The sequence below is a fragment of the Artemia franciscana genome, chromosome 18, assembly GCF_032884065.1.
Source record: "Artemia franciscana chromosome 18, ASM3288406v1, whole genome shotgun sequence".
NCBI classification, from domain to species: Eukaryota; Metazoa; Arthropoda; class Branchiopoda; order Anostraca; family Artemiidae; genus Artemia; species Artemia franciscana.
The window spans coordinates 22,315,307-22,332,132 of NC_088880.1; the positions used below are offsets into that span (position 1 = coordinate 22,315,307).

At 34.8% G+C, this 16,826-nt stretch overlaps 1 protein-coding gene across 4 annotated transcripts in view; it reads right to left on the reverse strand.

The window, feature by feature from the left end:
* Positions 1–16,826, reverse strand: part of LOC136038757 (integrator complex subunit 8-like) — a 135,613-nt gene that overhangs the window by 2,765 nt on the left and 116,022 nt on the right. For all 4 annotated transcript variants that reach the window (XM_065722126.1, XM_065722127.1, XM_065722128.1 and 1 more), the window contains 4 exons: positions 13,263–13,509; positions 12,880–12,998; positions 10,265–10,419; positions 7,003–7,182 (listed from right to left, as the gene is read on the reverse strand). In XM_065722126.1, the coding sequence (XP_065578198.1) occupies positions 7,003–7,182; positions 10,265–10,419; positions 12,880–12,998; positions 13,263–13,509 (701 nt within the window). The remainder of the gene's footprint in view (positions 1–7,002; positions 7,183–10,264; positions 10,420–12,879; positions 12,999–13,262; positions 13,510–16,826) is intronic.

Here is a 16,826-nt window from a genome sequence, read left to right on the forward strand (position 1 = left end):
AAATTTGTACTTTACTGAAAAAAACATACAAACAAATGAACGTGGATTGTCAGTTCAATTGACATATTCTGACATTTCTTATTTGATATATATATATATATATATATATATATATATATATATATATATATATATATATATATATATATATATATATATATATATATATATATATATATATATATATATATATATATATATATATATATATATATCTAATGAGCCATTTTTTTTTCCAGTAAAGTGCAAATTATGTTCTGGTCTTGAGAAGGTATGGGGGTCGTCAAAGACATAATTTCCAGACCTTTCAATTCCACCGAATAAAACGGCTATCTTAAAATTTTGACTAATTGCGTTTTGGGAATTGATGGGCGTGGAGGGAGTTGTTGCCTCAAATCATTTTTAACTAATGAAAAGAGCACTAGCCCATTCAAATTTCCAATCGAATCAGCCCTTTTCGAAGTTTCTACGACAAAAAATGGCCATCTCAAAATTTCTATCAGATGCATTACGGGAAAATACGAGGTTTGGGGGGCGGAGATTATCCAGCCCCCAATCACTCTGAACCTTGGAAAGGACAGTAGAATTTATACATAACTTACAACTCTTGCCCTGAGGGATGTGGAGGGTTACTATCCTCACACACATAACTTCCGGACCTTTCAATTACGTTGAACAAAATGGCAATCTCCGATTTTTCATTGGATTTGTTTGTGGAAATGGTTGACGTAGGGAAGGAGAGGGATAGTCACCTTCTAATCACTTTCGAATATTAAAAAGGGCACTGGCCCTTTCAATTTCCAATCAAATGAGCTGTTTTCGAAGTTTCTACGACAACAAATGGCCATCTCAACATTAAAATCCAATACGTTTCAGGAAAATGCGAGGTGTGGGGGGGGGGTATCCACCCTGCGATCACTCTGAATCTTAAAAAGAGTACTAGAGCTTCTGATTACCAATCCAATGTGTTTCATCTAAAGGTTATACGATCATCCTTTCTTTGGTGGGCGTGGGAGGAGGGATTAGTTGCCCTCCAATCACTTTCGACTATTAAAAGGGCACTAGTCCTTTCAATTTCTAATCGAATGAGTTCTTTTCGAAGTTTCTAAGACAACAAAATGGCCATCTCAATATTCCTATCAGACGTATTTCGGGAAAATACGAGGTGTGGGGGGTATCCACCTCAGGACACCGCCACCAATAGGGCACTAGAACGTCTGAATGCCAATCCAACGAGCCCCCTCCGAAGTTTACACTATCAAAATTTCTATATGAACCTTATTAATTAGTTATTAATTACTCCTAAAAAAAAAAAAAAAAAAAAAAAAAAAAAAAACTAAAGTATCATTTTGATGCTTATACCGGCATGGAGGCTGAGATCCCAAATGTGTTGATCCCACATTAAGGTGATTTTGTCCCAATTTGTTGTAGAACACCTCGAAGTAACAAGGATGAAAAAAGAAAAGTAAATGTATGGGGAAGAAAGCTCCTGGCGTTTTTTGGGGAACATGGTCTGATGATTGCGAACGGTAGATTTGGAAAAGATAAAGGTAGGGGCGAGTTTAGTTGCCTTTCGGGTCCAACTCCCAGTATTGTAGATTATTCGCTAATCAATACGCAATTTATACCTGAATCAATCAATATGGGGGTATTAGATGTAGTTGGATCTGATCATAGAGCTATTAAGCTTGAGATGAAGGTTGGGCAGTTTCAGGACCGTGTTCCACGAGTAAGAAATTTCTACAATGTGGAGAATAGAAAAGTAGGTTTAGAAAAACGAATTGGAAATGATTTAACAGATAAAGATATTGAGGCATTCAAAAGGGAGCTCTTGGAATCACATGTAAAAAATAAGTTGAAAGCGTTAGAGGACAATTAAAAAGATGCACATGGGTTAAATGAAATAATGGGCTGCTGTACAGTAACGCATGGCCTGTCAAAAAATTAAGAAAGAATGAGCGGTAATTTTGATTTGGATTGAAAGCTAATGAAACGAAAACTGAGATATTCATTGAATCGCTTGAATGAATGTGAAAGCGCAGAAGATCAAAGTTTGAGATTGGCTAAACATAAAGATAAAAGAAGAGAATATAAAAGTTTAATAAAAAGGGGAAAAAAGTATGAGAATAAGAAGAAACTGGACATTGCTGATGATTAAAAAAAAGGATTTTAATAAGTTTTGGGGCTATATAAGGAATGATAGTGGAAAGGGAAAAGTTCATACCCAGGTTGTTCCGAAAGCTGATTCATGCCCTGATTACCAAAAAAATTTGGAAGGTGGTTGTGAAGATCTTTAGGAAGTAGCACATACCAGAGAGATCGTGTTCCCTCCTATGAGGGAACACGATTATGATAAAGTGGGTGATGTGAACGGCCAAGAGGTTAAGTTGGTATTTGAGAATTTAAAAGGTGGTACTATTGTGGGTGTTGATGGTATACCAATTAAGTTATTTAAGAATTTTCTTTCCCTTTTTATGCCGATATTTGTTCTTCTTTGTAATAAGGTGTTAACTTCAGGGCAATGGCCAAGCGTTTGGAAGACATCATTGTTTATACCACTTTATGAGAGGAAATCCAGAAGGTCATGAGAATTATCGTTTAATAGCGCTTGTCCCTGCTTTAAGTAAGCTATTGGAGAAAATATTAGATACCAGGTTTTCAATTGGTTAAATAAAAATAATATAAGACATGAGGAACAAGGAGGTTTCAGGACAGGGTATGGAACGACAGATAGTGTGTTTATTTTAAAGGCATTGATAGATAATTATGGAAAGGGAAAACTTGTCTTTATGTGGGATTTTCGGACCTCCATAAGGCTTTCGACAGTGTCGACAAAAAGTTATTGAAAGATGCCATGCTAAGAATTGGCCTTCCCCATTTATTTGTTAGTTTGATAGTGAGTAATTATATTTGCATGAGTGGAATCGTAGAAGTTGGTAACAGGTTTTCAAATCTTTTTGATATTAAACTGGGAAACAGGGCAGCGCCCTTTCTCCTAAGTTGTTTAATATTTCTTATAAATGATGTTATTAACTTTCTAGAGAATAGATGGGCTCCGAAAGTTAGCCTAGGGACCCAAACACTATATCTTTTATTATTTGCAAATGAAATCACTTTGGTGGCTAATAAACCGCAAGATCTACAGACGCTTTTGAATCTCATAGAAGAATTTTTGCAGAAAAAAAAAAAAAAAAAAAAAAAAAAAAAAAAAAAAAAAAAAAAAAAAAAAAAAAAAATCAAGGCTGAATACTGAAAAGAGTGAAGTTGTTATTTTTTTTTTAAAAAAGGAGTGTAGTTGGTGAAGAAAAGTATAGACTTAAATTAAATAATAAGGAGCTAATTATAAGTAAAAGAATAAAATATTTAGGCTTTATCTTATCGGAAAATGAAAACCTAAAAATGCATAAAAGAATATTCAATACAAAAATCTTACCCGTGATAGAATATGGAGCAGAGATATGGGGTGGAGAAACGGTGCAGCATCTGGAGTCACTTTGGCTCTAGTATTATAAAAGAGTGTTACATCAGACAACTCATTCACATATTCTGAAAGGTGACATGGGCCTGTTTTCTTTAAAGCTACGTTGGACTATTTTAATGCTTAGATTCTGGTTGAAGTCAATTAAGAGTAATGAAGATAGAATAGTAAGAGCGGCATATGATCACATGTTGAAAAGTAGTTTAAAAACCTCGTGGACATACCAAATTAAATCATTACCAGAAAAAGGAGGAGTGCCTTACTTATGGGATAATGGTCTTTGTTCTAGTGACATATCAACAGATATAGAAAGTCAGGTACGATTTATATTAGAGAGTCAAGAAATTCAGCATTGGCAAGTGTTGACTTTAGATTGTACGATGTTTATTTTAAATTTAATTTACCGGCTATGATTCTACGTCGTTGGATTCAGCTTAGGGCGAATTGTCTTCCAGAACAGGCAAAAAACTTTCGACAAAAATAAAATGATAGTTGGTCCTGATAGGCGGTATGTTTGTCCCCTTTGTAAAGATGAGGACGAAGACTTGGCCATTTTCTCCGGAAATACCCGACGTTCTTTGATATACGGGATAAATATTTACCTGGGATTAATTTTATGCTTCCTGGTATTCTTCAAAATAGTAACCCAATCACAATATTCCAAGTGGGAGTGTATATAGATAAATCCTTAGTAAGAAGAAAAAGTTTATGTGATTAATTTCTTTCGTCGTTAGATTAGGTATTTTCGCGTTGAATTCTGTTTCCGTGCGTACTTGTAGTTTATACTGTTTTTTGATTTCGTTGCTTATTTGTTACTTATTTATATTTTTCTGTGTATATGGCCCTTGGCCTTTCGAAATACACTTGTCCATCTATCTATATATTTATGGACCCCTCAAGATGATGATCACGAGCCTGAGGCTCATAATATCCAAAATCAAAATGTTTTAAAACAAATAAAATGTAAACAAATCGGCATAAGTATTTAGCCCCTTGCTCAAACTGCAAATTTTCAAGAACTGCGTCGTTACATTTTATTATTTCTTACAATCATCACTTAATTCTAGGTTACAATGATTTTTCCTACCATCAAGTGTATTGAAAACTAATAGAAGGTGCGCTAGTTGTGCACAAGTTTTTAACCTTTCACCAAAAACATGACGGTGCTCTCACAAACTATTAATGAAACGCTTGTTTTGCTATCAATTACCTATAAAAAGGATATCTAGGGCATCAGCACGTAAAACCCATCACTTTTCACTAGAGGGGGTATAGTTGAACCCCCTCAAATTGCTTCAACCGGGCCAAATCCGGCCGAGACATCAGAAAAGCGGTAAATCAATTTGAAGGATTTCTAACCCCTTAACCAAGGAAATAACTGTGAAAAATATGAGCAAAACTTTCTTTATCCCCAAAGCTTCAGAACAAAATGATAGATAAACTAACAAGCAAAAGATGCCAACCATAAATCACAAAGATTCTTCGTGTAAGTAGAAACAGCCAGTTTCTACTTAAAGGTCTCTCCCTTGTTTTAAGGTTTCAAATGGATTTTTTGTTTCTAATGTGTTCCATAACCCAAAGCTGCCAACCCCTCAAACTTTTGAAATGATGCATCACGCTAATGAACTTCTGTACCAAACAAAGGATTTCATATAATCTAATCATCTCATCATGGACTATTAATCAGCGTTAAAAAAAATCTATCTTTCTTGGTTCAAAAGTAGATTTTCTTGCCACAGGCTACTTTTCCAATATAGAAAGAAACAAAATGAAAGCTTTAATTTCTTTGGCGATTGGGCTAGGTAACTGCACCACATCTTAACACTTTCTGATTTTAGTTCAGCTTCGATTAAAAAGCTGCCTGTCTGCTTGCCTGCCCGATAGAACTTGCCTGCTTTTCGGTCGAAAGCAGAAACATGGCTCAATGAAACGAAAGCTTGTGTGCATAACTTCAGATATTCCTCTCCGATACAGACTATAAAACTCCAGTTCAACTGAAACACTGTAGGCTCTGGGTCACTGCCTATAAAAAACCATCCTTTTTGGTCTCAGGTATGAATTATGCACAGCTTTACAGAACATATTATCATGTTCATCAATCTGATCTGAGATCCACGTTTTTCGTAAAAACCGCAGAGGTTAAACCCTTACCATTTTTCAGCAATAAGCTGAAATAGGTGGGTTAGGAAAAAACATACATAAAAAGAAAAATTTGGCCACTCCTCACATTCCTTAACGGCTAGTGTCATTCCGCTTTACTGAAAACTAAGTACATTACATAAACTAAAAGTATTATTTAGGTAACTGATCTAGTATTTATTCAAACGAAATGACTTTAAAAAGAAGAAAACTATGACAAAAAGAAAGCATTCTTCAAAAATTAACAGAAAATTAATTGCTATACATTTTTTATACAAAATATCATACCATAAAAAAGCTTGCCGTCGCCACCGCTCCAACTCCATGAAAGGCTAGAATGTCATTTGCACTTGACTAACAAAAATTAAGTACATCACACTGTAAGTCTAATTTACCCACTTAATTTTCAATAGGGGGGAATGGATTTAGGTAGAATGAAATTGAGTCAAATGAAAAAAAAAAAAAAAACACCATTAGAGAGTATTTACATGTCGGATTACGGCAATTAAAAGGATTAACACAAATGCACTGACATCGACGAAAATTGAATTCTCCAAAGTTCGACCATGTTTAATTTCTTTAAATGTTATAATAAAAAAAACTCTATAAGAATATGATCAATTTTCAATAAAAGCAAATGAAACTCCTGTTTTAATTCAATGGCAAACAATGATAAAAGATAGGGCAGAGACAGTGCGGGTTCGCTCTTTCTGACAGCCCATCTTGCCGTATGTCGTACACTTTTGCCGCATAAAGGAATTCCGTCTACATGCTCTTTTCGGTACTTTGTGCAATAGAAGTTTTGTTTAGGTAGACTCCTATCGGAAGACAATTTTGCTTTTGCCATACCTTGTACTGTTTAGAATACAGACGAATATTGCTCTCCCCTCTGCATCATTTTACCGCATCTTGTACACCCTAGCCATAAAGAGTTGATTTGCCTAGATGAGAGCATCTTGTTCCTACATTTTATCTATTATATATATAGTTTCTCTTAAAATGCAGCTTTACTCTTTTTTTTACATTGTGCTTTCCCGTTTAGAAAGATTCCTCGATGCAAAAATCAAAATGTTTTGGCTTGTATCTTTTATCGCTCCCTTCATTAAAATTTTTTACCTTTCTTTCATTATCATTTGTTTTTAAATTATAAGTTTCAGATTTATATCAACCAACATTTTTTGGCTCCTTTATTCTTCTTATGCGATGGTAACTTTCTCAAGCCGTACTTTTGTTTTAGATTATTTGTTTGCAATGCATTTAAAAGGGGTTCGTGTTTTAAGCATGTGTATTATATTTGTACAACGTGTTTATGAAATTAGTTGTCAGAGATCAATGAATAAAGCATGAGCAATTAATAATTTAATTTGCTTTTATTCTAGACTTACTGTGTCTTCTTTCTTAGGCTCGCCTCTCCTTGTGTGCTGAGCAGTGAGAAATTCCAATATAGCCATATCCCAGATGCACGGATACAATGAATCCATACCGTCACAGCTCGTCTTTTCCTGCAAACACTTAAAAGCAACTGCATAATCTGGAGGCTCCAGAAATTGGCACAAAATGGCAGCCTGCAAAGATCAAACAATTAATCCTAGGGACATTGTTTGACTAATAGGTTCTTAAATTAACCTAAGTTTTCTAAATATTTAGATTAAAAAAATGTCATTTCAGCTGTTAGTTTGATTTTGGGTCTTAAAAAAAACGGAATTTAGCAAAATGATCTGTCCGTCAGTGTAGGAACCGCAACTCGTCCTTCCTTCCAAACCCTTGAATACAACTCCCACTCATAGAGACTTTAAAACTGAGTTCCCATGCAAGTGAACCCTGATCAACTCACTCCATTTAACTCAAACTTCGTGCATACCAACCCCCTTCATTTCAACCCTCATTTATCCAATGCAACTCAACCCCCTTTGTACTGGGTAATTAGTTAAACGTTAGGCTAGGCAAATGGATGATGCATCGAATGAGGACTGAGTTAAAAGGGGATGAGTTGAACGGTGTTGAGTTACACTCACACTCCAAAACTGAGTTAAAACGACAGCCTATAAAGATCAAAAATTTGATTTTAGAAAAAAATTCTTGTGGCTTTTTAAACTGATCTTAGGCTTAAGAAATAACGGCTGTAAAATGGCAAATGAGATCAGGAAATCGGTTTTAGTACAACAGTTCGTGAAGTAGCCGACTAATTTTTGGAAGGAAAATTCAGAAAATCATCTAGAAAAATTACCAAAAAAGGTTTCGGTTTGGTACGATTTACTTCGATTTTGTATAAGAGGTCACAACATTTGAAATGGAGGATACTGGAAACCAAGACCTAGATATAGATTTGGAAGATACGGCAAGGCAGAGTAATAGTAATATATTGCATTGAAAAGTAGAGAAACGTAGAAAAAAGTATCGACTTCGGATTAGCACCAGTTAAAGATAGGAACAGTGCCTCGATTAGGCCTACTGATAAGGAGAGTGATTAGAAGTGATGAAAATAACATTTTACTGCCATGTTAAACTACAATAAAGTCATAGGATATAGCGTAAAATGTAACATCGTAAAATATCGTAAAAATATGCGAAAATACTGAAAACTCAAAAGTTACAGGTCCCGATAGTGCAGTAGGCTATGTGTTTTTGAAATAGTGCAGATGAACTTAGAAACAAGATGCTGAAAATTAATAACAAATTTTATTTTTGATAAACGGGCAGTCTCTAAGTGATTCAAGGGAAAGTTAAATTACACCATTTTACAAGGAAGGTGGAAAGTTTATTAGGAAATTACAGAATCATCAGCTTAACTTTGGCACGGAGCAAATTACGTGGACAAAGCTCAATAAGAAGAACAGTGTGTTTTTAGGAAAGGGAGAACAGAAAAGGGCTGATCAGAAAAGGGCTTTTCCTTTAGGAAAGGGCTGCACAGAGCTAGAAGATTGGCTTAATAATTGGGTAGCATCAGAATCATCCAATCTCTTTCGTCCTTTATAGATTCTTACATCATGGACGAATAGGCATTTGATTCAATAAACAAAAGATCTTTAGTGAAACCTTCAACCTTATATGGTAAACTAGATAAATATGTTAAAGTGATTAGTGCTATGGGCGAAATTATTATTGCCACAAACAAGAAAGGAAGCGATGCTAGTGGCTAGTTTGATGTGGAATCAGATGATAGGCAATACTATTTTAGATTCCCAATTGCATACTTACACTTGTTTACTTGCTTGTTGTGGGACTAGATAGAAGCCCCTCACTCAGCATCCATATATGCTTTGTTGGAGTTTGTTTAACCGACGGGTCTCCCTCCCCACAAAATTTTTATGGAGTTTGTCCTAAGAAAGCAAATGAAAGGCTGTGGCAACCTATCAGATGGAAAAGTAGATTTTCCTAATTTTAGGTTATGTCTATTTTTAAAATCCAAGGTAAAAACATGGACCAACAGAATTAATTTTCAGAGTCTTTGAGACTCTAGTGGGAGATTAGGTAGGGAATTATTGCTAAGTAGACCGGGCGGATAGTTTCAGTAAGCTAAGTAGCATTATTAGTAAGAAAGATCAATCTTTTCCCTAAAACTCGGATGCTTAAAGGACTCAGCAATTACAGTGATCAGGCATGATTCTGATATGCAGGCGTTTCGAAATGCTGAGGACGACTGTCTAAGGATAAAGCTACTCGTTGTTTGATTGAATGTGCGCGACCAAGTACATTTTAATTAAACATTTTAACACTGTGACATTTTAATAAAAAATGTCATTCAATTCCACCTGCAGTAAACTAGGTTCCATTGAGACTGACACCTACACTGTTGGGCGGAGTGAGGGCGGGGGAAAGGTGAATTCAACAAGGTTAATCTTGCATAGATAAAACGTCTAAGCTTAAAGGCTGCACAGTTCGGACACAAGAACTATTGACTACAGAAAATAAGGGAAAACATCAAAAAGATCACATACAAGCGTTTAGGCCCACATCCCAAGGAATAGTTGGAACAGGTGGGTATCCCTTATGCCTCTTTGTTTTCGGCCCTGTCATTAGAATCTACACACGAAAAACTTAACTTGATTTCATTTAGGACCACATCCCTAGGAATATTTTGGAGGGGGTGGATATCCCTCATGCCAAATTTTTTTCGGTCTTGTCATTGGAATTCATTCATGAAAAAAATTGAACTTGCCTTATATAACGGCAATCGATTCATTGACTCATTCATTTATTTTATCCAATCATTAGCAAACCAATAAAAATCTCAAATTATTGGCTCACCGCTTCTAATTTAGCACAATAAGGTATTGAAAATAATTCGCATTTTAAGATGGGAAAGCATTTATGCTAGAATTTCAAACAGCTTCATCGACTCTCTTAAGCACGCAAAAAAAATTGTGGTTCAAGGCTTTACAAATAAAAAGAATTAGTAAAGAAAAGCTACCGAGTAATAAAGGATACGGTATTAGACTTTACAGTCCCTACCAGCGTTGCTGATCTCCGTTTCTTGGCCCTTCAGCCAGGAAGTGCAATGGGGGGTTAATAAGTTTCATTTAAATAAATTAAAATAAGCTTCACTGGCCCAACATGCCAAGCAAAGGGGAAATACCAAGCCTTCGACCCAATTCAATCATCCCCTGGGACTAGATGGGCACTATTGCCACTCAAATCTCCACTTACCTCAGTTGATTTTTGCATTTTCTGACATGCTTTGATCATTCTCCTAAGAAGTGCCTCGTCCATAACTGTCTTCGGAACAGGAACACTGAAACAATCACTTGAGCTAATACATGCTTCTATGTACCATCGCATTGCCATATTATACCGATCTTGAGCTGAAACAAAGGAGAAGAGGAAGAATAAGGCAATCATAATGCCATCTTTTTGAATATAGTTACGAGGTAAAATCGACTACGTAGACAACGAACTAGTATCTAGCGACTGAAGACGAATTTCCCCTATTACACTATTGAAGGGCTTAGTATTTAAGTGTACCATGTCTAGCTCATCATTTTCAAAGTACTGATATCCCCAGTTAAACATGGTGATTTTAGCCTCATATCTGAAACAAATGTCATTCCATTATTCGCACCAAAAGTGTATGTATTTCCTTTCTTCTAATATTGGAGGGTTCAGTGCTACAATACACCAAATCAAATTTGACATTTTGAAAGTGCAGATGCCATGACATGACAATTTTTTTTTTGTCTCAGATACAAAATAGAATTTGTTGCACTATTAACATCAGAATAAACATAAAATAGCTTTTGGTGCTTTCAGCCCGAATTAAAATTTATGTAATTGCCAAGATATTATGACAGATAATGTAGAGCTAACCAAAAATACACGTTTTTTTTCAGAATTATTATTTGCGAGCTTCATTTTGCTCTGTGTTTAGTTGGTGTTTTCAAATTTTCAATCAGAAAGTTATCGCATTTCTTATAGCAGATTTATATAACAAAAATTCAACAATTTTGCAGAGTCCAGGCTAAAAGTAAGTCATTCTATCTTAATTTTTAGCTTAGATTGTGTATATCTAGAAAATTAATTTTCAGGGCGTGATTTACTTTAATAGTAACCTCTATTGAATTACGAAAGACTACTGCTGCTTCCACAGCTGTTTATATTTTCTCTCTTTTTTTTGTTGTCATCAGCGGGTTGCAGCTCCGAAGTAGTAAGAAATGCTCACTCGAAATTTTCCCTTGGTATGGGAATCGTAAAACGGAACAGAAAAGTGTAAGCGAAGTTTGTAAAATTTCCAGTAGTTAAAATAAAGAAATAAAACCATTTTTTGCTGATGCTGTACATGGTGACAAAATTACCACAGTTAGGAAAGTAAACTTTTTTCAAGACAACTTTATGTCCTACTCTGAAGAACATTGTATTATCTTTCCGATAATACAATGCTCTACGGTACTACAAATTACCCAATTTAACAAGAGGCTAAATAGCGAAATCAACTTCCATTGGAATACTTAAAACTGTTCAATCGGTCAATGATTATGTCTACCATGTTGACTTCTTATGAAATAAGTTGAAAACAGTTATCAATTGTAATCGATGGGTGTCATTTTTCCTGAGTTTGTTCGGCTTTTTGATTAAATTAATATTGGTTCGACAAGGGGTTGTTCTTGCTTTCTTGCTTAGTATTTTTTGTTTTATATTGAGATGCGACGAGAGGAGCAGTCCCTTCCCAACATTAAAAAACCACTGTGTTGCCGGCTTCCGACCTTTTTCTGGCAAGAAGTGAGGTTATAGTTTTTTTTTTTCTACTGAAAAACGCTTTGGTTTTCCTCGATTGTCCATAAGCAGCAATAAGATGACACTGGGTTGAGAAGAACCTTGGAGGGGTTACCCTTGAAGAATCCAATTTATCACCGAATTTTCTTCTCACCCAAAATTCAGTGAAATAGTACAATTTCTTTTTCAGAAAACCATAACAAAAATTTTTCAAAACTGTGTTTCAGAATAATATTCACGTAAAACATATGTTACTGCTCGGCCCTACAAAGGGAAATAACTTGAGCGTCAGACTCTGCTATCTCTTGAGCCTTTGATCTGCGAGCCCGCCAGCTACTTTACACAGAACATGCACGGCTGGCCTACCACTTTCTGTGGGGTGGCTCTAGCTTCGCTCTAGTAATAGCTTTCAGACGTCGGACCAGCTTTTTAGAGCTCAAGAATAGCGTTCTAAAACAAAAACAGTGGCGCTACAAGTAAAAAAAAGAAGACACAATTCGCCTAATCAAGTTTCTATTCGAAAACATAGCATACGTAGTCTATAGTTAATTTTAAGAAAGTCTATTTATTCTTGATGTAACAAATCTCGCAAGCCCACTCGAGTCTTTTCTAACGATTAAGGTCATCAGTTTGTCGGTAGGTTTACTGGGAGTAAACACCAGAGAGCTCCTAGAATTTCACATAATTTGCTCACTTTCTATTGTTTTGATAAAACTACTCGCTAATCCGATATGGTTTTACAGTAGGTCTAAATTTTTTTTAGTCCAAACTAAATCCAGGATGGAAAAATCCAGGTATAGTTCCACATTATTGGTTTTCACCACCAATTTAGTGATAAATAAATTTTCAGGGAAAAATATTTACCCAAAAATAAGTGAATTACAAATGTCCCCCTGCTTACCTCCCTGTTGTGCTAGATGTAGGTAAAATGCCTTAAAAGTAGCTATTCATGCCTCTATAAGACGTTTTTTTTTTTTTTTTTTTATCAATGTTGAATTCAGAAAAAAAAATATTTATGTTTTGTGTAAAAAAAAAGAAAAAAAAAGGAAACTTACTAAAATCTAGATCTCCCATTATTTTCAGCCATGTGTGATTTCTTGGATGCAGTTTTAGAGCTCTATCGACCAAAGAATACAATAATTCAAAGACAGCTATCGAATAGTAGCCAAAAGGACTGTAAAAAGAAAGGTAATCAGTTAAAAATCCTGTTCAACATCAACCTCTCTAAAGAGAACAATAACATGTTAGCTGCGGATACCGTCATAATTATATATTTGAGCGCTTTCAAAACCACCACTAGCTTTTTATTTTAAATTATTGTGAAGTTCTAATTTTGATTAGATTATGCTTGAATGTGTGTAGATGCAACATATTAATCATTCTAAGTTCTCTTTAACTAAGGTAGTTCAAGTGATTCGGATGAACAGTTAACACTTACTTAGGTACATTTGGTGGCCAGAACCCAGGGTACTCAACCAGTATTTCATTGCCAACTTCATCTCGTACAATATTATATAGCTGACATAAACAAGATATCATCACTGACAGTGTTACTGGTTCACAAAGGTGTAAGCAAAAATTTGAAAGGTGATTCATTTTAAAAGATGCACTGTCTGTAGCCACAGCACCAGTGTTATTACGCTTCTGTCCACTAAGGAGAGGTGCTTTGGCGAAAGCAGCTGACACTGAAATAAAAAAATTCTAGTTGAATATTAAGGAAAAAGATAAAATAAAGCACGGACAATTTTTTGAACGCCAGACAGCTGGTGAACTATAATCGGATATGACAATATATTTTCTTTTTAATTTTTACCGATTACTTGATTAATGCACGAAACCAATTTGGTATCTTCACGGCTCAAATTACAACCTTACTTTTCTAGTAATAACAAGAGCTAAGAACTCATATGGCACTTGTGACGAGGCAAGAAGAGCTAAGAGCCAAGAGCTCATATGGTATGAATTCTAACAAAATTATAAGAATCAATAGATTGATTTAAAAGGAAAATCAGAGACTTAATACCGGCCAGGATTTAAAATAAGAGCTCTGAGTCACGATGTCCTTCTAAATATCAAAATTCATTAAGATCCGATCACCCACTCGTAAGTTATAAATATCTCATTTTTTTCTAATTTTTCCTCTCCCTTTAGCCCTCCAGATGGTCGAATCTGGGAAAACGACTTTATCAAGTCAATTTGTGCAGCTCCCTGACACGCCAATTGTCACAGGATCCGGTCGGAATTTAAAATACGAGTTTTAAAGCACAAGATCCTTCTAAATATCAAATTTCATTAAGATCTGGTCAGCCGTTCTTAAGTTACAAATACCTCATTTTTCCTAATTACCCCCCTCCCCCAACCACACCAAAGGGAGTCCGGTTATGTCAGTCACGTATCTTAGACTTGTTTTTATTCTTCCCATCCAATTTCATCCTGATATTTCCGCTTTAAGTATTTTCTAAGATTTCCGGCCCCCCCGCCCAACCGCACCCCATCCCACCAATGGCACCGGATCCGGATGAGATTTAAATTAAGAGATCTGAGTTACGAGAACCTTCTAAATATGAAGTTTCATGAAGATCCCATCACTCCTTCGTAAGTTAAAAATACGTCATTTTTTCTAATTTTTCAGAATTACCCCCCCCCCCCCTAGAGCGGATCCGTTCCAATTATGTCAATCACTTATCTAAGGCTTCTGTTTATTTTCCCACCAAGTTTCATCCCGATCCCTCCACTCTAAGCGTTTTCCATGATTTTAGGTTCCCCCCAAACTCAACAGATCCAGTCGGTTTTTAAAATAAGAGCTTTGAGACACGATATCCTTCTAAATCAAATACTACCCCAAAGAGAGCGGATCCGTCCGGGTTATGTCAATTATGTATCTAGGACTTGTGCTCATTTTTCCCACCAAGTTTCATTCCGATCCCTCCACTCTAAGTGTTTTCCAATATTTTAGGTTTCCCCCTCCCTACTCCCCCCAATGTTACCAGATCCAGTCAGGATTTAAATGAGAGCTCTGAAACACGATATCCTTCCAAACTTCCAAATTTCATTAAGATCTGTTCAACCGTTCATAAATTAAAAATACTTCATTTTTTCTATTTTTCCGAATTAACCAGCCCCCCACTCCCCCCAGATGGTCAAATCGAGAAAAAGAATATTTCAAATTTAATCTGGTCTGGTCCCTGATACGCCTGTCAAATTTCATCGTCTTAGCTTTCCTGGAAGTTCCTAAAGTAGCAAACAGACCAGGACCGACAGACACACAGACAGACAGACTGACAAAATTTGCGATTGCTATATGTCACTTGGTTAATACCAAGTGCCATAAAAAAAGAAAGAACAGTTACACACTTATTCTTACAAACATTAGATGCCAAAATTATCCATAGAACACCTAGAGTTCAATAATTAGTTGGTCGTTTTTAAGCTAGTCATTGAATCGGATAAGGTTCAACAGGTTTTTATATTAAATTTTTTATTTTACATTTTTTATATGTTATATATAATTTTTCATATATGTTATATATATATTTATATATATTTATTTTATAATATATATATATATATATATATATATATATATATATAAATATAAATATATATATATATATATATATATATATATATATATATATATATATATATATATATATATATATATATATATATATATATATATATAAATATATTCCAATCTAATTATTTATTTAATTACAGTTAATTATTTATTATTTATTTGATTATAATGTAATTATTTACTTATATAATCTGATAAAGTCCAGCAGGATTATATTAAAAAAACAACAACAAAAAAAACAAAACAAAAAACAAAAAGCCTGAGAATAAAACTCCATATTAGTATATTAGTATTAAACTACCAAAAGCACACAAGATTCTGCAGTGCATTGGTTGTACTTTTACAATTAACATTCTTCAGAAATTTCAGGCACCAATTCTTGAATTTTTCCCCTTTTCTATTGAACATATTCTATAAGAAAAATGTTCATTCTGCAGTAAATGCAACAACTTCTTTACTGAATAGTTTTAATTTAGAAAGACGAAGGGTTAAAACAGAATCAAAACAAATGATTGAAAAGACTGTTTTATGATACATAAAATTGTTTATTGCAATTTCACACAAGGCTTCATTACAAATAATCAGTTCTAGCCTGAATTGGCTTTCCTAAGGAAATTTCAGCCTAAATTGGAAGCTTTGCGTGAGTTAAGAAGCCCTAAAAATTTACACAAAAACTCCTGAATTTTCATAAATTACTAATTTTTTTTAAAATATACAACAGTGACAAAGCGCAATAAAATATCTCTTGATAAATATCCGGAAATCGACTCCTTTCCATGAAGAAACAGAGGAAAGATCTGTGGAATAGTGATTAAGGAAGAAGAGAAACAAAAATAAATAGAAGAAACTACATCCTAATGGTTTTATTTGGCAATCATTACAGGGTATGCTGAACAGTGAGCAATTTACAAAAAAGCTACACAATATAGTTCATATTATGGAGTAGGAAATTAGAAAAGGTCAAACACACAATACCCAAATCTCTTAATTACAATTAAAAATAATTTCGTGAAAAGATCGCTACTCGTAAGATTTCCACTATCACTACTAGTATTTCAACTCCAAATGTGACAGCTACTTCTGATGCTACAGTTACCACAGCTACCGCTACTACGACTACAACAACAGCTACTGCTATTACTACTACTACTACTTCCACTAATACTACTGCTACTACTACCACTACAACTAATACTGCTACCACTACAATTACTACTATTACTGCTTCTATTACTACTGCTACTACTACTACTTCATGACTTCATGATAATGCTAGTCGATAATTTCATGATATGATGAGGGGGATGTTTAATTCAATAAAAAGACTATGTGTATTCCGGTGCTCAAAGGAGCGTGTTTGCAATATTTCAAGAACTGCTAAGGGTATGGCTACTCGTAAAAAATCGCTACTCGTGAAACTCA